At 36.9% G+C, this 24,179-nt stretch overlaps 2 protein-coding genes across 3 annotated transcripts; one reads left to right on the top strand and one right to left on the bottom strand.

The window, feature by feature from the left end:
* Positions 1-204: 204 nt before the first annotated feature.
* On the top strand, positions 205-2,188 carry h3f3a (H3 histone, family 3A). Of its 2 annotated transcripts, none has more exons than XM_051886244.1 (4): positions 205-368; positions 1,239-1,379; positions 1,494-1,647; positions 1,803-2,188. In XM_051886244.1, the coding sequence occupies exons 2-4, from the start codon at positions 1,252-1,254 to the stop codon at positions 1,929-1,931; spliced, it is 411 nt and encodes a 136-aa protein (XP_051742204.1). In that variant the 5' UTR covers positions 205-368; positions 1,239-1,251; the 3' UTR covers positions 1,932-2,188. The 2 variants fall into 2 exon arrangements, with proteins under 2 accessions (XP_051742204.1, XP_051742203.1); XM_051886243.1 differs by having other exon boundaries at positions 208-374.
* A 5,785-nt stretch (positions 2,189-7,973) lies between these two features.
* Positions 7,974-14,608, bottom strand: gper1 (G protein-coupled estrogen receptor 1). The gene is made up of 2 exons (XM_051887900.1): positions 14,442-14,608; positions 7,974-9,878 (listed from the first exon to the last, which is right to left on the bottom strand). Exon 2 carries the CDS (start codon positions 9,466-9,468, stop codon positions 8,407-8,409), a length of 1,062 nt encoding a protein of 353 aa, XP_051743860.1. The 5' UTR covers positions 9,469-9,878; positions 14,442-14,608; the 3' UTR covers positions 7,974-8,406.
* Between the last annotated feature and the right edge of the window lie 9,571 nt (positions 14,609-24,179).

Here is a 24,179-nt window from a genome sequence, read left to right as displayed (position 1 = left end):
ATAAGTAGCCTACTTCCATATATATATATATATATATGGCCTACTTCAAGTACATATTACTCAAATACCTATTTTATCAATTGGAAATCAACTTTTTTTTTTTTTTTACTCAAAATTAATTTTTATTATTACATTCTTAGCTGCGGGACAAATTACATATTCAAAATGATCCTGAAAGTATAGCCGATGTAAATAAAGCGAAACAACTTAGAGGAGGAGATTGTTTTATGTTAAACCAATGAGAAACGAAAACGTCATAAAGGGGGCGTATCTAAGCGGCAAGCCACAGAAATATATAAATAGGAGCCCATCCTCCTATTTTCAAATACGAGAGATCCGCCGAGGGAGACAGATCGTGGTTTAACGAGGTTCGTGTGAGTAAAGTTTAATTTATTTGGTAAATATTTTGACATTAGACAGTAATCATAGTAGTTCCCTTAGTTAAAACAAAACCATACACCATTTATAGAGTTGATTGGATTTTCTTATTTTGCTTATTGACTAGTCATTTGCTGGCTAATTTGTTAGTTTGGGTTAATATTTCAAACACTAAGTTACTGTCCTTTAACACAGTTCATTTAATCATTATGTGGCGTTTTTAGATTCGTTAAACTTATTTTACGCGGGCTTTGAAGTATAAAGGGCATCTGATAATTCTGTGCTGGTTTGTCAATCTACGTTTTTGCCCGCCATTTTGGACAATGGTTTGTTCAGCTTGTTCCTGAAGAGCTCGAGACGAGTTGCCGGTTGTGTTCGGAATGCTGCATCTCCCCTGTGCATCTGCGCTTTTCCCAACTCTTTCTACGTTATGCAATTGCTGTATTCCTGGTTGAAAGTGAGTTTCGTGGTAGGGTGATGTTTAATTAGCAACATAGAGGGGTGAACCGGGTCCTGCTGCAGATAGAGGCTGATACCGGAGCGGCTGTTACAGAGAAAGCACAGCAGCTCCTGTCGTCTGATGCAAATGTACATCTGTGATGCTCGTTTGGTTTTGTTCAAGGCAAATTACGCGTGTTTTTAGCTGGCTTATGTTGAAGTTCTCATATTGTAGGCACTTAACGTTTTACATCTTTGTAAAATGAGACATTTTTATATCAAGTAGCTGCAGCTCTTGAGCGGAAGTGGTAAAGGCAAACCGCAAGACCCGGATGAGACCGCCATTTTAAGTTACCGTTTGATTTTTATTTTAAAACAGGAAGAACTCAGTATTTAAATACTCGTTTTTTCTGTAATTGTAGAGATTGAGAAACAATGGCTCGTACCAAGCAGACCGCGCGTAAATCCACTGGAGGAAAGGCGCCAAGAAAACAACTGGCGACTAAAGCCGCTAGAAAGAGCGCGCCCTCTACCGGTGGCGTCAAGAAGCCCCATAGATACAGGTGAGTCTGATTGAGAGACTGTTGTTTTGAACTGAACATGCATGATTAATACAATACAGTTGATTATAATGGGTAAATCTTCCCCTCCCTCCCTCCCTCCCTCCCTCCCTTTAGGCCTGGAACTGTTGCTCTGAGAGAGATTCGTCGTTATCAGAAGTCAACAGAGTTGCTCATCCGCAAGTTGCCATTTCAGCGTCTGGTCAGGGAGATCGCACAAGACTTCAAAACTGACCTGAGGTTCCAGAGTGCAGCCATTGGTGCACTTCAGGTGTGTGACTTATTTATTAAAATATATATATATATAACACACACACACACACACACACACACGTGTATGTATATTTGTGTGTGTGTATATACACACACATACGTGCGTGTGTACTTGTATTGATCCTATATTAACTTTTGCTTGTCTCTTTACAGGAAGCAAGTGAGGCCTACCTTGTCGGTCTGTTTGAGGACACTAACTTGTGTGCCATTCACGCCAAGAGAGTCACAATCATGCCCAAGGATATCCAGCTTGCAAGGCGAATCAGAGGAGAGCGGGCCTAATTTTTAATTTTACTTTGTTTTTATTTTATTTTTATTTTTTTACTTAATGAGAAACACTCAAACTAAAAGCAATGGATTTGTACATTGGAGTCATTTTGTAAAGCATTCCTTACAGACTCAGGTTTTTAAAGTGAGTGTGTCTAGATTAACCATTGTAGAGCTCATTGTGAAGCGGCTTTAGTTGCATGCATAAAATATTTATCACGTATCTTTTACATTGATCATTGGGTTGTAAATAAAATTACTCTACCTCAAAACTGTTGTGGTTATTCTCTTATATTCTTTCATGACTTTAAGCCTTACAATTAAATAATACTAAAATGACCGCTACTGAAGGCTAATTATGTCAGTGCCAGTTTTGTTTTTATTAGTTGAAAGCTGAAGTCAAGTTTTACTCCTGTAATTGTGGCATGTAGACGCTACATGGACTCTTTCCACCACAAGAGGGCGGAATCGTGTCGTTTTAGCATTCATCAATGCTGTCATCAAATATTTGGTTGTTAGGGATGGTATTGCTATTTACATAATTTGATAGCAATGACAAGTGACAATGTGTCGACTGGCCAAATTGCAGCTACAATGTGGTTCAGACATCGATTGTGACACTACTCAAAACGCTGTAAAATTATTCAAGTAGTGTAAATTGGAGTATACAGTGCAGTGTCTAGTATGTAGTATGCTCGTGTTTAATTAGGAATATAAACTTTGTTGAACAGTATGCTTAGCTTTGTCAAAACTGACAGACTTTGATATCGCACGTTTAGCCTACACTGAGGCTGTTACTCAACGATATTGAACATATTTCACTCTTTCTAACTAATCCAAAACACCGAGGTGCCAATATATTATAAAATGCCATTACTCTGCACTTGCAAACTTATCTTCTCATTCTTTCCAAGTTGTCGAACTGTCCGTCGACTGTATATTGAACGTGCTCGTTGTTGGCGCCCTCTCGTGGTTAGAGATGAGCTTGCGCTTCTATGATTTTTTTTTTTTTTTTTTTAATATCTTAATGTTCTGGTTTAGCCCATACCATGTTATGTAGGTTCACTTATGATATTTTGATTCATTATAAGAGCTAAATTTCTAGACTGAAACACTCTTGTGCAATCCTCTTGATGTTACCTAAGTTACCTCTGTTCTTCCTTTTTTTTTTTTTTCCTCCAGAGAAGATTATAATATGTAAATGTAATTGTGAATCAGATCTATTATTCAAACTCATATTCCCTAAGCATATGCATTAATTCTCACTACCTTAATTACCTGACAAAGGCAGTCGCCCTTCGGTGTTGGATGCTGTTGTGTTTTATAAGCTTTTCAGCTTATTCTCCTCCAAGCCACAATATTTCTGTGGCATTTTTGTATATATAAAAAATATTTGGTCCGATTCAAATATGTAGAACTCTATTTGTGTGCCCAAATATATAAATTGTTTGTGAACACAGAAAGCATGTAAACATTGAAAACCATAAGACAGCATGAGTTCTGATAAAAAGATCCATTTAACCGCATCAAAAGAGAAATCTCACAGGCAAATAGGACGCGATGACGTCAGATCTCTCAACCCTGAGCCCTGCTCCAGTCCCAGCTGCAGACACACACTCTTCTCACAGTCTCTGTCCCTCACCTCTTGCTCTTTGTCTTTCTCGGAGTCGTCCCGTGTCTATTTATTTGTATTTATACAGATACGAAATTAACATGTCTCGCTTTGGCTCTTTCCCAGGGGATCAACTGTGGGGGTCTGCATTTTGGCTCTTGTCTAATGGGCCTTGTCTGTCATTATTTCACTTGTCTGTATCTTTCTGTGATGCTCACATCCTAAGGCTGTTCTCATCATGGATTCTCAAATCTCTGTTAGAGGCACACAACCTTACTCATGCCCTATAGGTCTGTCTGAGCTTCCCAAGTCACTCTTTAGTTTCTGTTTTAATGTGTGGATTGGTTTTTTTATATATATAACCACATAATAGTAAATTATACTTTGATGATGTCCATACAAATTCATAAATAGTTATTCAAACAATGCTTACATATTTTTCCCAGGCTGGGCTGTCACAGCTGGAAAAACATTTCTTGGTTTTGCCAGGCTGTATCTTTTTTTCTTGCTGACTAACCAGAACTGCACGTTCTGTTGCGCTGGTCCATATGAACCGATCACTCTGTATCAGCACCCAGTACTCCATATACTGAAACATGCTGGAAACATGCAGTCATTATTCTGACTGATAGTTGTATTGCTTCAAAATGCATTTTCTCAACTATATGTCAAAAAAAAAAACTTCTCAATGTACGATCAAAAAGCACCTTTATCCATGATCAGAGTTGTCATGACATCCTGTAGCTCCTGAGCTGTTATTTTAGATTTATTTATTTGTTTGTTTGCCCATATAATCTTTAAGATATTAGATTAAACTTGCTTTCTGTCCACTGATGAGGGGCTCAATGAAGCAGCTTCAACTCGAGCTCTGATATACCCCCCACAGTGACTGAAAATAGGATATGATTCCAAAGGCCAAGGTATCTAAGATGAAGGTGGAGTTTGGCAAGGTGGAGTAGTTGAGCAGCTGCTTATATACTCTGGCTATTGATTGAAAGATTAGATGGGCTCGCTCCTCCCTAACTTATGTTTAGGAACTTCATTATAGTATTTCTTAATATTCTGAATGAGGTCCATTTTTATATTTCAAGCTTTCATTAAAAATTTAGTTTGTTTCAAGAATTGGGTAACACTTGGTCAATGGTCCACTTCAGACATTCTAACTATAAGTAACTTTGCAACTTATACATTGTCTGCTTAATATCTGCTAACACTTTATATTGATGCTCCCCAACAGACATTCTACTGACTATATGTAACTTTTCAACTACGCCAACTTGTTCCATTAACCTGAACCCTAACACCTAACCCCATAACCTAATACTCTAATGAGAGTTGACATGTAGTTGCAAAGTAACTTATAGTTAGTACTATTTTTTAAAGTAAGTTTTTCATCTAATATTTATATTCAGAGTGAGTTTATGGCTCAGCTGACTGATACAACAAGGTCTGTGACCCAAATGGGGGCCCAAGAGCAAAGATGGCAGTAAGGTCATCCTCAGGACACCCTGGGAAGTGATTTTCTGAATCTAATCTCACCCCCAAATACAAATAAGAAACAATGCAAAATTTAACTTAAATTAAAATTCCTATTTTTTAGGAACATTAAGACTTTTTTTTTTTTAGATTTTAACATTATTATTTACATGAGCAAAAATCACTGAATATCATTACCATTACTAGTCCAGTCGTGTTACTTTGGAGTTTTTTTTATAATTCCCACTAGTCTCATGATTCTCATTAGATCCTCATTTATAATTAAATGAGAATAATAATTAAAAAACAAATCACAGCAGCTTGGAGACAGGAGACTATCATTGCCAACAGGAACATAAACACATGCACTTTTATTGGCCAAAATGTGTCTAATTACGAAAGTTGTCTACTTTTTCATAATATGGCAGGCACTTAATTATGCCATATATTAACTTATGGTCTAGATTAGCTGTTTGTGCAGACCAGTCAATTTCCTGTGGCATTTGCCATAGATAATAAACGGGAAGTGATATTTTATTTTATTGTACTGTACTGCAACCTTATTTTCCATCTAAGAAGGGAATAAATCAATTATGCATCAATATCGCCTCGCCTTTCTATAGTGTAGCAGACAGATTTCTTAACTTAACTTTCTTAACTTAACTCTTAACTAGTAAGGAAAATCTTTCAGAAGAACACAATTGGAGTTGTATTAAAAAATATCCTGGCTCTTCCAAGTTTTATAATGGGATTGAATGGTACCCTAGATTCAGAGGTGTCAAGTAACGAAGTACAAATACTTTGTTACCTTACTTAAGTAGAAATTTTGGGTATCTATACTTTACGGGAGTAATTATTTTCAGCCGACTTTTTACTTCTACTCCTTACATTTTCACGCAATTGTCTGTACTTTCTACTCCTTACATTTTAAAAATATCCTATTTCATTTCGGCTTGTTTTCATTCCGACTTGTCATCGTTCAAAAAAAAAAAAAAAACCTATCCAGATAAATCGCATCCCAAATTTTTCAACATTAACATTTTAATATAACATTATAGTCATTATGGCCTTTAGAAAAATGTTTTTTGAAGGAGGTGGGGTAGTGCACAATAGGCCCCTGTGGCGCGGCCTAAGCTTTTGTCCTTAATGGCATTTTTTTCCTTACATTACTTTTACTTTTATACTTTAAGTAGTTTTGAAACCAGTACTTTTACACTTTTACTTCAGTAAAAAGCTTGAGTTGATACTTCACCTTCTACAGAAGTCTTTTTAAACCCTAGTATCTATACTTTTACCTGAGCAATGAGTGTGAATACTTTTGACACCAGTGCCTAGATTTTGAAGCCCAAAAAAGCGCATCCATCATGAAAGTAATTCATACGGCTCCAATAGGTTAATAAAGGCCTTCTGAAGCAAAGCGGTTTTGTAAGATGAATATCCATATTTATAACTTTACAAACTATAATCACTGGCTTCTGGTAACAGTTGAACACAAGTCGAGTTCTGGCAGAAGAGTGACCTCTGACCTGACATATCTCTTTAAAAATTCTCATTTTAGACTTCTAATTCATGACCGGTGTTTTGTTTTGCTCTATCCTCTGTGCTTCCGCGTTCGTCAAAGAGTCATGCATCGGGTTCAAAGTTCACTCTTCCACCGGAACTAGACTCATGTACGGCCATTGCCAGAAGCTGGCGATTATAGTTTATAAAGTTATAAATATGGATATTTTTATTAAAAAATCGCTTCGCTTCAGAAGGCCTTTATTAACCCACTGGAGCTGTATGGATTACTTTTATATTGGATGGATGCACTTTTTTGAGCTTCAAAATCTAGGGTACCATTCACTCCCATTATAACTTTTTATAACTCTGATTGTGTTCGTCTGAAAGAAGATAGTCATATACACCTAGGGTGGCATGAGGGTGAATGAATTATGGGGTAATTTTAATTTTTGGGTGAACTATCCCTTTATTGTGAAAATGGAGATATTCTACCATTCATGAAATCAGCTCTTTCAGGCTCAAATGCATTACATCATGCTCCACCCAGACCGTTGTATTGATTAAACATCATGTGTGATTTACTGCTCAACTGGACTGATAAAAATCCCAAGAGACCAACCTTGGGATTATTTTTGAAATCTTCATTTTCCTTTTATTTGTTTATCTTTGTTCTGTTTTACTTGGGAAAGAGCCCTCAGACTGCCACAATGTTTATGAATAATTTGAGTCATATATTGTTTTAGCCCTGGGCATGAGAGGGCTCTCTCTAGGGGAGAATATCAGCTTCCTGTTATCAAGACCAACGCTCTTGTTATCATTTTATAATCATTTCTGTATACAAAAATAGAGCGTTCATTCAAATGATACTCAAATCACCCTGACACATTCTTGACAAACAGTGAAACCAAATCATTTCAAGTCTTACTGTGTATCCATACAGTCTCGACAATGAACAGTTTGATTCTAAATGAATTAGACTTTTGTAGAATTACTTCCCACAGTTCAAAGCGATTTACTGCAAGTGTCCGTGTTTTTGCTGATAGAGTGCACTCATGAGAAAGCTAGAGGAATGGGAATGCAACGGATAACTCTGGATCTAGTAAACAGCAGCACTTCCGAAGTCTTGAATAATGTGTTCTGCACACCACCTGCCCACTGACTCCAACTTCAGGGAAACAGGATCCAACATCTGGGTTTAGAGTCCAAACACCTGTCCAAATGAGCAGTAATCCACCAAATATGTTTGCATTGAACTGAATTTAATTTAATGTTTCCCTAATGATGTTTTTCGTGTAAACCTTGCACATAAACTTCATGTTCTCAAACATCATTACTGTTTACCACTGTTTATGGAATCCCTAAAAGTGCCTGGAAGTAAATCATACACTCTTGAAATTGTCGAGATTTTCTCACGTTTTTAGCATCCCCCAGTGAAGAACTCTGGAATAAATAATAATAAAAAAAAATCCTACAAAATATGCATTTATTCAGTCTTGAAGCAGAACACACCAAGTCATTGATTGCATCAGTTTCAATAACATGAATATATGAACAGGAGAATATATATCACAATGAAATGGGAAATGGGTCGCAGGCACTTCGATGACTTTATTTGTTACCTTTGAATGGGTTCACAGAGAATATGGTCCTATAAAAGTCTTTGTTTTGACATGCCATCTCTATTTATTTCACTTATCTGCTGTAGGCCAACCTCTGCATCCATGTCTTGTAATCCACTTCATCAGCAGGTGATTCACCCTAAATAATCCTTATTTCACCCAGCTGACTTAAACATTAAGCAGTGTTCGTTACGTCAACCCGTGTCACTTCTTGATCAAGTTCTGGAAAGCAAGACAAGGCAGATGACAACTTCAGGAACTGCAGGTTTCCAAACCTGCGCTACACTTCGGACTCACCCCTGACAGGGATGTGCAAGTCCAGAGTGTGATTACAGAAGCGGTAGACCACCGACCAGCTGGCCTTCCTCTTGATGAAGAGTCTTAGCTTGTCCCTGAAAGTCTCCCCGAGGAAGCTGTAAATGATCGGGTTCAGGCAGCTGTTGGAGAACGCAGCCAGGTTGACGATGTGCCCGGTCAACGGGTAGTCGTGCCACAGCGTGGTGTCGCTGCGTTTCGATGGGTCGGCCGTGCCCTGGAGCAGCTGGATGCTAATGAAGACGTTCTCGGGCAGCCAGCAAATAAAGAACACCAGCACAACCACCACGATCATGCGCAGGGCCTTCTGCCGGCGCGGCCACAGTCCCTTGTGCTTCTGGGCACGCATGAGGATGCGGACAATTAGGGAATAGCACAGGCCAATGATTGAGAAGGGCACCAGAAATCCAATCGTCACCTCGAGCCACTGGATCTCCAAGACATTGGCGAAGCAGAAGTGCACCTCGCCGGTGTGTTGCGTCTGCACGATGGTGAAGGGAAGCAGAGTCGCCAGGATGGAGGCCATCCAGATGAGGCTACAGCTGAGTTTGGCGTGCTGCATAGTTCGAAGCGGACTGCTGCTAATGGAGCTGGCAAGAGCGACATAGCGGTCGAAACTCATCCATGTCAGGAAGAAGATGCTGCTGTACATGTTCACCTGGAGGAAAAGTGACATGAAGGTACAGAGGACGGCATAGTCGTAGTACTTCTCGTTGAGATTGAAGACCTCAATGAGCGAATCCGCCACTAGAATAAGGTCCGCCACGGCCAGGTTGACGAAGTACAGATCAGGGATGGTCATCTTGTCCCTGTGATTGAGGTTGACCACTAAAATGAGGATGTTGCCAATGAAGCCAATGGGGAATAGGAATATGGTGTACAGGCAGGAGAGAAACAGGCCGATGACGTAAAACTCATAGGTGTCTATGCTTTCGTTTACATCGGTTAGGTTGAATTCAAATGAAGCATTGAACTGCTCAGTGCCATTCAAGTAAATCGGAATCACAGTGGTAGTCTGCTCTTCCATACTGGCCAAGTCTCTGTTTTAGATGCTGTGAATAGTGCTACATACTTCATTTGTGTCAGTGTCCAGTTCACTTTGTAGAGAGGATCCTTCATTTAGGCTGCATTTGCATTCTGATGACAATTGGTGTTTTACAAGTGGACGCTCAAGGTTTGGTAGACGCCATCCAGAAATCCAGAGATGCAGCCAGGGTAGAAGACCTCCATTTTCAGGGCAGTCTCTCAGCTATGGAGACTGCCTGGACTTGTGTAATCCATTGCACCAAAGCCAAGAGTCTCTCCTTAGGGATTGTGCTTCTTTTTTTTCTTTTGCACACTTTGCTCTGTACACGTGTTCGATCCAGTGCAATCTGGTCTCCTCCAGTCCGTAAGCATGATTTATTTATTCCACCAATGACACCACCACTTTGACACCTGATCGAGGGAGAGAGAAAGAAGGAAAATGATATCTGAAGAACAAAATATCTTTTTTTTTTTTTTTTTTTTTTTTGTGGCATTACATGTTTCATTGACTATTAAAAGGATAGTTCACCCTAAAAAATTTAATTCTGTCATTATTTACTCACCCTCAGCTCATTCCAAACCTGGATGACTTTCCTTCTTAAAGGGTTAGTTCACCCAAAAATGAAATTTCTGTCATTAATTACTCACCCTCATGTCGTTCCACACCCGTAAGACCTTCGTTCATCTTCGGAACACAAATTAAGATATTTTTGATGAAATCTGATGGCTCAGTGAGGTCTGCATTGACAGCAAGATAATTTACACTTTCAGATGCCCAGAAAGCTACTAAAGACATATTTAAAACAGTTCATGTGAATACAGTGGTTCAACCTTAATGTTATGAAGCGACAAGAATACTTTTTGTGCGCCAGAAAAACAAAATAACGACTTTATTCAACAATATCTAGTGATGGGCGATTTCAAAACACTGCTTCATGAAGCTTTGAAGCTTTATTAATCTTCAATGGTTTACCACTGGGGGTGCAGTTTGATACACGCTCCGAACCACTGATTCTAAACAAAAGATTCGTAAAGCTTTGAAGCTTCATGAAGCAATGTTTTGAAATCGCCCATCACTTGATATTGTTGAATAAAGTCGTTATTTTGGGGTTTTTTGGTGCACAGAAAAAATTCTCGTCGCTTCATAACATTAAGATTGAACCACTGTAGTCACATGAACTGTTTTAAATATATCTTTGTAAATATATGTACCTTTCTGGGCATCTGAAGCCATCGGATTTTATCAAAAATATCTTAATTTGCGTTCCGAAGATGAACGAAGGTCTTACAGGTGTGGAACGACATGAGGGTGAGTAAAGACAGAATTGACATTTTTGGGTGATCTAACCCTTTAATGAAAATATTATGTTAAATATCTGCTTTTGCACTGATGGCAGCTCTCATAAGTTTTTAACTGATTCACCTTAAGGATTGAGTGTCTAGCTTATTAAAATGTAAAGCAATGTCTTAAACAGATGCATTGAAGCACCCTGAGCTGTCAGACCCATGCGCTAAACTCACAATTATTAAACAGCAAAAAGACGAGACGAACTGTACAACTGCTTCATAGGAATAGATACGGTCTAAGTAGATTTTCTTCTCAGGAGCAGAGGCTAACCGGACTACATAACATTATGTTCATAACTGATTTTGATGATACATTATAATGTATTGTGATTTTGAAGAGATAAACTGTCCAAGGAAGCGAACTGTGATCATTTTTCACTGACACAGAGTTAATGGGTGTCAAAAGAAAAAAGAATCTCATTATTTTAGTAATTTTAGATTAATATGCCATCGTATCATGTATATTATGAATAATGATGTGTAATGAATAATGATGTGTAAAGATAAATCTAATATCCCATGCTATTTAAAATACCCATTACTAGCCACACTTACTATATATTTGAAACAAATATGTAGATATTTAAATATAGGATCTGTATTAATCCAAATTAATTTGGTAAACAAATCATACGCAAAAAGCATCTTATGAGAACTAAAATTAGGTATGGGAAAACACTGACTTTCAGAGACCAATCAGGACATATCAGACTTATCTGACTTTTTTTTTTCTTTCAATTCCTACATAGATGAACTATGCCCTTCTCAAATATAATTCACCAGAGTCAAATGTGCATATTTTAATCACAATGAAGACTACATAAATTTTGTAATGAGACAGAAACTCAGTGATTTTAATGAGGTCTATGTGACCGGTCTGGACTCGAAATACTTCAGCCTGGATTAAATTTCAAATGAAAAAATGCAGCAGAAAAATCAGAGTTACAGCCAGCTATCCAAAATTACACCACTTATTTTCAGCCTTATGCAAATGTTTTTTTTTTTTTTTTTTTTTTTTTTAAACCATTAAAATTTTATTATATATATATATATATATATATATTTTTTTTTTTTTACAATAACACAACACAGTGGTACTGGTATCTCATAACAGCACATACAGCCATATAAGCCATGTCACCTTACAATCTTTGGATATACATGTTTATACGTAGGCATATAAAATGCAAAAACAAAATAATAATAAGAAATAATAATAATAATAAAATGCAGATGGCTTTTTAAGAGCATAAATGTTTGGATATTTGGACACTGTAAATGGTTTTGACAGTTCCACGCACAGTGCTATCAAATGCGGTCTTTACTTTGATCAACAGTTTGCAATATCTGTCTCAATACAAATAGAGAAAAATATGTATTTAGCAAAATATTTAACTTTAAAGTCTCTGTTAATAATCTTATCTTGGATATATAAACACAGTGCACATTAAGTGGCCATTAAACTATGCTACTATAAACTAATAACATTATGTAAGGTTTGCTTTCATTTCAGAATTACCATAACAAACAGAACTGTTGAGAGTCTGAGTCTGGTCCTGTAATTGTAATTTATTCTCAACTGCAGACCCAGACTTCAGACTTCCTCACTGCATAATAGATAAAGGAACATTTGTTATTGCCTAAAATTACATCTTCTTCAAAAGACCCCGTAGGACAATATAATCCTTTCCCAAAGGGAATCTGTGCATTTACTCACAGATGCAAGATGGCACGAACAATTTATCAGTATATTCGTGATGGAGTAGTCACATTAACACAAGACAAGCACACAAGCACCCCAGATAATTGAAAGGCTCATTTGGAGGAGACAGAGAGAAGAATGCTTCATCTGCTTCATCAAGTGTTCTCAACTATTTGAAATCTCTCTGCATCTGTGAAATTAAGCTGGAATAGGAGACTTCAGATTTTTCTGGTTCCCTGTTGAAAAGACCCTCTTGAATTTCCATGATGTTCCAGGCTGGTTTATGCTGGTTCATGATGCTTTGGTGCTGGTCTACCAGGTGCAAAAACAAAGCCAAGCTACACTCTAAAAATGCTGGGTTGTTTCAACCCATGTTTAGGTCAAATATGGACAAACCGAACCATTGGTTTAAATTACATTTTAAAACCCATCATTTGGGTTTGTCCATATTTGACCGAAACAAACATGGGTTTGTTTTTAAAGTGTCTCCAACAAAACTACACAGGTAAAGATGATCCACCAGCATAGTCTTTCTAGTGAAGTTGGTTGACCAAACTAGTCTAGTTGGTTGAGATAGTTAACCCTCCTGTTCCATAGACATTTCAATAGCTCAAAAACCTAAACATTCAATCTGGTAATTTTTGATTACTTTTGATGAGAAATGATTAATAAAATCATATATATATAATATATAATATTTTTAATAATTTTTGGTTCCAAATTTTCATCAATGATACTGGTAGTCCACTGTATGAAGAATTTTTGGGTATAATATTTCACATTTACTTTATTTGCTATCCTCACTTACATAAATGAACTATAGCGTCCTGCACCCACTAGTAAAAAAAATATAAAAAATGGTATCTAGTGTCTGAATAATTTTTGGTTTGACTGTATATATATATATATATATATATATAAAACATTATTTATGTTTGGGGACTCATATACCCCAGATATAAAACAAGTGCAGTGAATTTTCACATGCTAAGCTAAGTTATGACTGCTATGCACACAGCAGTATTATTTAGTCATTATATTATAGTATTATATGTATAGTATTGATTAATATTTTGAGTTTTCATTTTAATTTTACTTTGAATATTATTTTAATTTTGTTGTGCCCATGTGTCATTTTATAGTATTTATTAATATTTTGAATTAAATTTTATTTGTATATTTTCAGATTTCATTTTTATTTTACTTTAGGTTTTAGTAATTTTGTTGTGCTTTTGTCATTTTTTATATTTCTATTTAGCTTTATATTTATTTCAGTTTTAGTTTTAGTTAGACCTTACAGCTTATTTTGAATGCAACATTTCTTGGTTTTCTTAATTTCTTCTTTAGTTTAAGTTTATGTTCATCATCTAAAAATTTTTTTTATACTATTTTAACTTTAGCTAAATCATTTTATATAGTTTTAGTCAACAATATTAACCCTGACACACAGTAGCAGTACATTCCTAGCAGTTTACTTTGATTTATTTTATTGTCTTTTTCTCTTTATGTGTTTTTGAAGTGGTCAAACTGACCTCAAACAGAAACAATGGTATTATATAGTAATACAGTCATTTTTCTGCATGACTACTTAGACTACTCTTTTGTTTACAAACAGACAGGATACGTTTTAATTGAAACATATTAAAGGAAAAATAAAGGTTAAAAGGTTAATTTCAAAATGACCATTATAATTTTTCAACATACAGCATTGGGGTCTCAGGAACATAAACAAATGTAAAGTCTATATCGTCACACTGGCATCCAAAACACAAAATTTGATGCTCACCATCCGTTGGGTCTTTTCAACCGAGTTTGTCCCACAAATGAACTTAATTTCGGTTGTAATTCAACTATAATGTAATGTATTATTAATGAATGAAATTTGTGAGTCACAGTGAAAATAATAGAGTCAAAAAGTCACTCACTTTATTTACAAGGGGCTTGCGATGCAGTCGGTGTAGAGTCGATGCCGCAGATTTGTAATCCCTTTACCAGGACAAGATCCACCGTCTGCGCCACCTACTGTTATAAGACAACTCGCTGCTGTCAGGGAGACGGTCCAGAGAAGAATATCACTACAGCTTCCTTCCTTTCTGGCCACTTGTTCACTAGCCACCCCTCTACTACCTCCTCCTCCTCCTCTCTCTCTCTTACTCTCTCTCTCTCTCTCTCTCTCTCTCTCTCTCTCCTCTCTGCTCTGACTTCCCCAAGCACTTCCACACACACGTGGACAGCATCAATAGCAGGAAACCCACCAACGACAGTTACTTAGCACAGGACATATGGCTGCTGTCGCGGATCATTTCATCTCAGTTTCAACCATTGAGACATCCATGACACAAGCGCTCATTAGTCTAATTTTAGTTCAAAGAATGATGGAGAATTAACCAGGCCAGGTTGTTTTAAATGCTCCAGACCCGGGACGAGACGTCCCTAATGCATGACTTCATCAAGGACTCTGATGATGAACAGTCAAGTATATTTAATACACTTGGTCAGGTTTTAACTATTAAACATGATGTAAAGTGCTCCTATCTGAGTTAGAAGGAAATAAGTGTCATTTACTTCTATAAAACACTTATTCAAATAATGGCCGTGCTGAATAAACAAATGCTCCCATTGTAAAAGTCCCTTTCTCTAAGAAGCTGGAATAATCTGTATTGTTCAGTGGCTATTTTCAGGTTTCACTATTATGTAGTTTATGTTAAAATATCTCTGAGAACACTGAGAGAATGCAAAATATGCATAATAAGTGAGATATTAATCATTTAGCGGTGCAGTAATGTTGGACGGAGAACCAATACGACCCTTTTTTTTTTTGGAGAATGAGGGGTAGCGAAGCTTTTGTCGTCCATGAGATTACTGAGTCACAAACTATTATGCTTGTAATTCGATTTTCTGAACAGGGATGGATTCTGTTCACCTTATCAGTCCCTCTGTGTCAAGACGGGTTTACAGAAAGCTTGAGGGCTCTTTTATGTGCCGTCGACTACGTCTTCAAAGAGGTTTGTGTAGAACATCCTGAAGTCAATGTTTCGGTGAGAATCCCTGTCAGACTGTCTTTGTTGTCACAGAAAAAAACATTTCAAGCTAGAAAATCAACAAATAAAGAACTACAGAAACAAGTGATTCACAGAGAGATACAGAACTACTTGTATTGTTTAATTCATAACTTAAAATAATAAAATAAGCCCACATAATAATGATTAAACAAAACTGAGAAATAAAATTGCAAATTTGAGGTAAGTTACAATTATGAAAACCTATCTATCTATCTATCTATCTATCTATCTATCTATCTATCTATCTATCTATCCATCCATCCATCCGTCAGAGAATAATCAGAGAAATTACCCAGCACTAGTGTTTACAGATAATATCTCTATCTGAAAGGATTTTTGAATCTTGCATTATCTTTATGAATGTAACTTACTCTTGAGGGAACTTGTTCATTGTCCTAACTCTTTTTAAGTGCTGCATGCAAGCAGAGCTTCCTAAGAAAACCAGTGAATAATGCCAACTGACAGTTAGCTGGCACATAATAATTAATAGTATATAGATATTATTGTGTATTATTGTATTGATCAAAATAACTGCATCTTACATGCACCTGACACTATGTTGTGTTACCCTTTATTATTTAGCTGTTCCATGAATTATTTTGTGCTTCGTAATTTTTTTTAACAGTTTAAATTATCTGAAAAAACCATTAAACTTTTAAAACATAAACATGGTCTATGATAGTGTGACAACATGCCTCTCTATTAGTGCATGTTTTCACAAAATATCAGTTAAACGCACTTGTACATGTGAATTGTATAACATGGTCGAAGATTTAGCCTAAATTAACCTGTCACTGATAAGGGGCTAGTTAGTTTTTACCTGGGGGGTTAAATGGTTCAGTTTAATACACTACAATTTGTGTAAAAGCTGAGAAAACGGAAGAAAATGTCTTCTGGCCATGTTGTAGAAAGGGTCCAAATAATGTCACTTCCTGGGAGACACAATTTTATGGAGCGCTGCATTTTTAGGTGGGAAACAATTGATATAGGGTAATAAAAAAATAAAAAAATGATATGATCAGTAAGTCATGACAACATATGTTTTTACTTAGCTATACAAGATTCAACTCATTTAAAGCTGCAGTCCATAAGTTTTGCCTCTTTGTCGCCATCTCTGTTTGAAACCTGCAATTGCAGTTGTTTGTGGAATTATCATCTTTATGTGGGTTGTGCGTCGGCACAACTCCTCAGCGTGGATGAATCTAATGTTTGCTGTCAGTCACCACACCGATGTGGATACTGTACTTCGGAATCACAGATTAACGTCTTGGAATTATGGCCAAAATAAGAATTTTCACCGGAAAATGTCATCTGAACAAGTAAGTAACGTCTGCCACTTTTGTTCTGACCAACTGAGAAAAAAAAGCAATAAATTGCGCTGCCAATGGTGATTAAATCTAACGATCGCTTAGCTTGGATCACGTCAAACCGTGAAAATTATTATTATTGTTATACTTTGTTTTCAAATTGTTAATGTTAACAACATCAGCATTGCATGACTACGTGTATTTAGTGTGTGTTAGCGTTACCTGTAGATTTCAATTTCTGTAGCCGCTCCTCAGTCCGAAGTCTTTTGCTTTTGACTATGGGTGAATCTCCAGATGTCACTGATGATTGTCTTTTGGACCTTTCTGGATTACAATCTGCCATCAAAATGATAAGTTTAATTATTCCAGCTGCTGTGAGAAAAGGCTATAAATGATCCGCTACCAGTAGCATCCTCACATGCCATATAGCCTGCAAGCTGGGACTCGTTCTTTCGGTTTACAGACGTGACGTAATGATGCAAAGACGAATAGCGGCATGCTCAAATTTCCCGCAGAAACCCACCAGTACCATCCGAATTATAAATCATTATTTCAAGCTTACTGTTGTGAATCGGGCTAAGGTAAGGAGATAGTTTTGAACACTGGCTGGCTATGTACTTGCTCAAATTGATTTTGGATAATTTTTAACCAAAAAAAAGAAAGTTACAGACAGCAGCTTTAAGTCAGTTCAATATAATTTAACCGAGTTATACAGCCAAGTTGATTGTACTTAATTTAAGGCAGCAACTGAACTTAAGTTATTTATTTATTTTTACAGTGTGCTTGCATGCAAAATGTGGTAACCAGTCAAATATTGGATTTCTAGTCATTAAAATAAGTTAAATAAAAAATATTTATATTTTATTTTATTTCAGCTCAATTTCAATTACCAAAAATAATTTTCAAGTTTTAGTTAACAATAGCAAGATTGATATTTACAGATGAGTTTAAAATGTGTTACTTTTTATGCTGTCAATTTTATGTTGAATAAAATTTTAACCGATCTGTCCTCGTAGAACATGGGTGTCACAATAACAGAAGGAGATGACTCAGATGTAAAATAAACAACAGTATCTTTATTCACAGGAAGTTCGATGAAGCAGCGTGGTAAACGGGTGAGTATTTCAGAGTAGCAGGTTTGCACTTAGCTTGAGCATTCACATTTCTTTGTTTGTTGCAGGTTCTGACTGGTACACGGTGCAGACGAAGTATGAGCTGGATGTGAATACGGACTGAAGGTAAGTTTCCAAGGTGAGTAAGTCTTTCCAATGGCAAAGACAAGACCAGACAAAGGTGCACGTGTGAAGTGGCTGTATTTATATAAATCCTAATGAGCATGTGCAGGTGATTAGAATTCGGGTGATAATGATCTAGTGGGCGGAGCTGACGAGGTTGGTGTGGCGGATGGCACTGAGACTGTGACAGTGGGATTTATTATTTTTTTTTTTTTTAAAGGTTTCATTACACCAACCCTATTCGTGGAAAGTGCCACCTGCCAATCCTGAAGAATGAAAATGTTATGCTTGTGCTTTTAATTACAGTCCCAAAGTCTCCACCTGCTCCCAAGTATCATTTTCCCAGAGGTATTGCTCTTAAATGGGGAGGCTGTTGTTTGTCTCCCTCTATTAAACTCTCTATCAATACAATTTTACACAGGGACTCATAGAACAATCTGGAGGGAACAGATTAATTATGATGCCGGGAACAACTGATGAGTTACAGACAGCATGAAACTGCTTTTCTCACTTTACATGCCTGACCGTGTCCCCCTGCAGGGAGGTAATTACATTTGTTGGGTAGCAACATGTGGTGGAAGCTCTGTGCTCTACAACCTGCATGTATTAGTGTTAAATGCAAACTGAGCGTCACGATCTTCCCTAACACAGTTATGTCTTAATGGCATGGTGTGACGTTCTAGGAACTGTGCTCTCTTCGAAAACACTGTCCCACTGTGTGCTCTGAAGATCCATAAAATGAGTTGATGCACTCCTCATTTCAGAGACAGAGGACTAAATAAATGAATCATGTCATTTGGTCAATGAACATTAGTTCTGTAGGCTTACAATTGACTGAAATGAACTTTTATAACCGAAAGGACCACTATTACCGAGCATCTATCTAAAGGGGTTGGTTTCTCACAAGAGCGAGCTAGTGACTGAGAATCCAGAAGAGCACCGCATAATTTTTGGACCAAACTGACCTGTCTTATAAGATTCACCATAGCAACACAGCAAAGGTAAGATGGATTCATGACTGGAAAACATAACAGCTACTCTGCTGTGTATATGACATTTTTCAAATTTATTGCTTAATAAAGACTTATACTACAGGGCTGTTGAATGCTCGAATCTGACTGGTTGAACAATGTTCGTGTGCAATTATTTTCAGGAAAACGCACGGCTAAAGTAGTTCTAGCAGGTCTGGACCGCATTGCAGTTTCATATCACTTCGCCAAATGTTTTCAGTTATCTCAATAGATCCTACAGCCTACAACCGCAAAAGAAACAAAACCCACAACGACACCGACAAAGCAAATAAATATAGTAAACAATAGGATGAAAACGACAAATTGTTGTCATGGTTTTTGCCACAAAATACGTTTTATTATGTCCTGATGCGCATACTCTCTTGTGCGTGCTCTCTTTCTCTTTCAAATGTACACACTCTCGCACAGAAACGTTTGGTCAGCGCTGCTCTGACGAATTCATCAGTAAAATAGTTCAGCAACTTAAAAGATACATGACATTTCTCACCAGCGAGGTAATAACTGTGTGGTTCTTGAGGTAGATAAATTTATAGTTTCGCTATTAGTAGAGACACTGCTGCCGTGAGAGACGCACAGACTCTCACAGACTCGGGTAGGCTAACTGATCCTTCGCAAAGACCCGCCGCCCTTAGTTACTTGTTACTTTGTCCGACAAGCCATGGCGCTGTCACGCCGCACAGAGTGAAAAATACATCGCGGAGCAAAGAGGACACTGACAACACGTCGACAGACAAGACAGAGCAGGTTACTTATGATATGAAACAAAGTCCCAGCTTTCAAACCGTGTAATTTTTTAAGAAATTCGAACAATAAAACCCGTTTTGTGGCTCTTTAATGTGTTGTGACAGATCGCGTCAGCTCAAGCAGCTCGTGAATCATCTCTTCCTACTAGTTCATTTATAGCATCAAATAAACATGAATGAACATGAGAAGGAATGTTGTTTCAAACGCGGAAAGACATCAATACACACCATTTTTCAAGTTCAAGTCCACCGAGGTTAATCTTTTAACTCCTGACTGCTTTGTCGGACAAAATGGCGGATTCGGCGTTATGATTGGTTAGATCGCTTGTCAATCAAACTCCCAGCGAAGGGTCAATTAGAATTATTTTTCTCTCTCTCTCTCTCTCTCTCTCTCTCTCTCTCTCTCAGCTGTGTTGAGCAATGGTATTGTTCTGCTATCAAGTCCTCCGTTACTAGTTCTGAAAGGACGTTTTGGAATTAGCAACTGAGGCTTGGGATGAGATGCGTAAGAAATTGACCAGTAGAAACAAGCTAAAATCGCATGGTTGCCTCAGAAAATGGGTTTTTATCCCAGTTAACACTTTCGGTTAGGTTTATTTTCAAACGCGATTAATCTTTTGGCGCCACTCACCTGACATTTCATTTCCGAACTGCCACGATACGGACAACAGCCAACGTAATAAATCGTTGCCAGATTCATCACATATGTTTCACATTAAACGCGATTTTAGCACCACACACTGGATATTTCACTTAGAAAGTGTCGCCGCGAAACATGCAAGAAGCACTTTTATTTTGCAGAATGTCACCACAGACACAGACATTCTGGTTTGGCTGAAACTGACAGAAAGACCAATATACAGATAGGTGAGTAGACAGACAGACTACAGACGGACAGTAGACAGACAGACTAGCAAGTGCTGTTTTTTTTTTGTTTGTTTGTTTGTTTGTTTGTTTGTTTGTTTGTTTTTTAATAAATACCAACAGCACTGTTGCCAGTGTGATTTATAATAGCCTGAACAAGAAGTTAATATTGAGTAACTTACATTTTACAGACCCTATTGCCAGTTAATTGCCTACTTTGTCTATTTTTGATCCACCAGTGAGCTCCAAACGAAGTCATAACAGAATCAACTGCTGTTTCGGAGTAAACAAACAATTTGTGGTGCTTCATTCCTGAATGAATTAGCATCTTTGAATCATTTGGTTGAGTGAAAGATTTAATGACTTGCTCATAAAGACAGTCGTTACCACCTGCGGAAGGATTCACTGAAAAATAATGCACAGCATTATCTCAAATATTGATACAAGCAAATTGTGATTAATTAAATACTGTAATCTACAGATTATGTTGATCAATGGACAGCCCTGCACACATGCAGCATAAACAGTCTGCTGGACACCTGTGTAATGAATAATTAGACTCACCTGTGCTTGAATTCTTGTTAAATTAGACATTTGTAGTCTAAAATTTAGCTTTGCTCCAGAGACTTTCAGTGGGGTGTACTCATTTTTGCATCACCCTAATTTGAGTAAAACTGAAAAATGTGTAATCTGTTATATTATTAACCTTACTTTCATGTTATAAGTTAAACAGATGTTATATTAAACTTAATCTTGTCAACATTTTGGAAATTGTTTTTGTGTTCATTGAGATATTGTTTAAAATGTTACTTTTCAAAGGGGGTGTACTCATTTACGCTGAGCACTGTATACTGTGACGATAGATAGATAGATAGATAGATAGATAGATAGATAGATAGATAGATAGATAGATGGATAGATAGACTGACTGACTGACTGATTGATTGATTGATTGATTGATTGATTGATTGATTCAGAGTGCAGTAAGGACAGTGTGATGGAATCCAGTCCCAGGAGGAAATGAATTCATAACACAGGAAACATATCTAACACAAAGATTAAAGGGTTAGTTCACCCAAAAAATGAAAATTCTGTCATTAATTACTCACCCTCATCTCGTTCCACACCAGTAAGACCTTTGTTCATCTTCAGAACACAAATTAAGATATTTTTTAAAAAAATCCGATGGCTCAGTGAGGCCTCCATTGACAACAAGATAATTAACACTTTCAATGCCCAGAAAGCTACTAAAGACATATTTAAAACAGTTCATGTGACTACAGTGGTTCAACCTTAATGTAATGAAGCGACGAGAATACTTTTTGTGCACCAAAAAACGACTTTATTCGACAATATCTAGTGATGGGCGATTTCAAAGCACTGCTTCATGAAGCTTCGAAGCTTTACAAATCTTTTGTTTCGAATCAGTGGTTCACGTATCAAACTGCCAAAGTCATGTGAACCATTAAATTTTCGAACCACTTATGACGTAACGAAGCCTTATTTACTGAAATCACATGACTTTGGCAGTTTGATACACGCTCCGAACCACTGATTCGAAACAAAAGATTCGTAAGGCTTCGAAGGTTTGATTTTTGTTTTTAGGTGAACTAACCCTTGAAAGCAATGCATCAACATGCCTACAAAGCTCTGTCTAGTAGGCTATAAGGCAGCTTCAGCTACAGGATAACATTGACTAGTTCCAGAACAATTTTTTTTAATGTAATATGAAGCATTCTGAATGGATTGCACTCTTTTGATTCTTCCCTTTTTTTTTCTTTTTTTTTGTGCAGTGAATTCCTCTGCTAATGTCTTTTAGTGATCCTTTAAACATGCTGTGTCAGAGTTAAGCCAGGAAATCAGAGTCAGCATGGGAAGTGCACAAATATTTAATGTAAACTGTGACCCTTCCATATTTGTGCTTCTGCTGTGGATACATTTACAAAAGAACTTTTTATATCCGAATGTCCTTTCAACAGAAAGTTCATCCTGTTGCACTATTCTTTTTGAACACAGGGTGGAGTCAAAGTGTAAATTATGGATTTTTTCCTCTCACTAAAGCTTTTTTTTGTTTTCTAATTTTTTATGCTGGTGAAAGGAATAAACAGAGCAATTCTCTGTGAATGCAGAGACATGTAACATTATACCGTCAGATGTTCAAATGATTTGTTGAATGGTTTGGTCAGATGCTATTTTCAGTGGTCAAGACAAGAGAGCAGCAGCTTTCTCAAAGGCAGGCATGTTAGAGGTCAGTGGCCTTGAGTGAGTCAGTGCAGAGATTGTTGTGACAGATTCCTGCACCTGTGGGAACAGAGCCGAGGGGTGAGCACAGCATTATGCTCCAGCTGTCTCCTCAATAACAAGCAGCAAAACACAACCCCTGACACCCTGCTGCCTCACCCGACCGCAACACCCCTGGGATATGGGTGACAAGTAAACACCCTTTTTTGTGACCTCTTCCGCTTTGTTCAAGTGAAAGCTGAGGTTTATAATGATAAAATTCTTTCTTTTTTATTTTACTTTGGGCATTTCTAAAGCTCAGTGTTCACTGCTGTCCCTGTAGCTTGAGAATTCACTGCTACTCCTGTGACTAGAGTAAAGAAAGAGAAAGCAAGAGGTGTATACGTACATAGAGGAACACAGCCTTTCACTTTGAATGCTTCACTGAAAAAATCAATGTCCAACAAAATGTGATGCAATCCATACAGAGTGTGTGATAATGTGTCAAAATTCAGTCTAAAATTCTGAGACCCAGTGAAAATACTTTTTTTTTTTTTTTTGTTATTTAATAAAAAAGTTTATTCAATGAAATAAAGAAAGAAACAAGTAATATTTAACATTATACTATCAGCATAATTAGCATGAAAAACTAAAGGATTCATATTAATTTCAGAATATTTTAGTATTTTTGCTTTAATAACAGGAGCACTCAAGCTATTAATTCTACAAGAACATGATGATCTTGTTCTCCAGCATGATTTGAGATTACCTAAAGAGATTCTTGAGCTTCAATGGAAGACAAACATCTGACTGTCTGTACAAAGAGTCACATGATCAATTTGAACAATGACCTAGAAATAGTACAGGTATTCTTATTAATTTTACTTAATAACATTTCATTGTTCAAAATGTTTCTCAAACTTTACAGGTTTAAATTAGATTTTGACAGTAAAAATAGATTTTGGTCCCCACTGTATAATGCTTCCAAAGGAGAAAGTAGTTCATCTAATCAGAGTGTGTTATTGCATTACTAGAGATACATGTAACTCTTGACAAATATCTGTTAGTCAATGTGTATGCCTGTCAATATGGCTATTTTCCATGTTGGACGAATGGAAAACCATTATGAAACATGTAGGGTCATTGTTTACTCACCCATAAATATATATATATATATATATAAAAAAAAAAAAAAAAACAG

The sequence above is a fragment of the Ctenopharyngodon idella genome, chromosome 3 (assembly GCF_019924925.1).
Source record: "Ctenopharyngodon idella isolate HZGC_01 chromosome 3, HZGC01, whole genome shotgun sequence".
NCBI classification, from domain to species: Eukaryota; Metazoa; Chordata; class Actinopteri; order Cypriniformes; family Xenocyprididae; genus Ctenopharyngodon; species Ctenopharyngodon idella.
Note: the sequence above shows the minus strand (reverse complement) of the source record. Positions and strands in the feature narration are given on the sequence as shown.

Excerpts from the sequence above, each read along its gene's own strand:
- h3f3a (XM_051886244.1), top strand. The coding sequence starts at position 1,252 with ATGGCTCGTACCAAGCAGACCGCGCGTAAATCCACTGGAGGAAAGGCG. Across the intron at positions 1,380-1,493 it reads AAGAAGCCCCATAGATACAG|GCCTGGAACTGTTGCTCTGA; the intron begins GTGAGTCTGATT and ends CCCTCCCTTTAG. Across the intron at positions 1,648-1,802 it reads CAGCCATTGGTGCACTTCAG|GAAGCAAGTGAGGCCTACCT; the intron begins GTGTGTGACTTA and ends GTCTCTTTACAG.
- gper1 (XM_051887900.1), bottom strand. The coding sequence starts at position 9,468 with ATGGAAGAGCAGACTACCACTGTGATTCCGATTTACTTGAATGGCACT.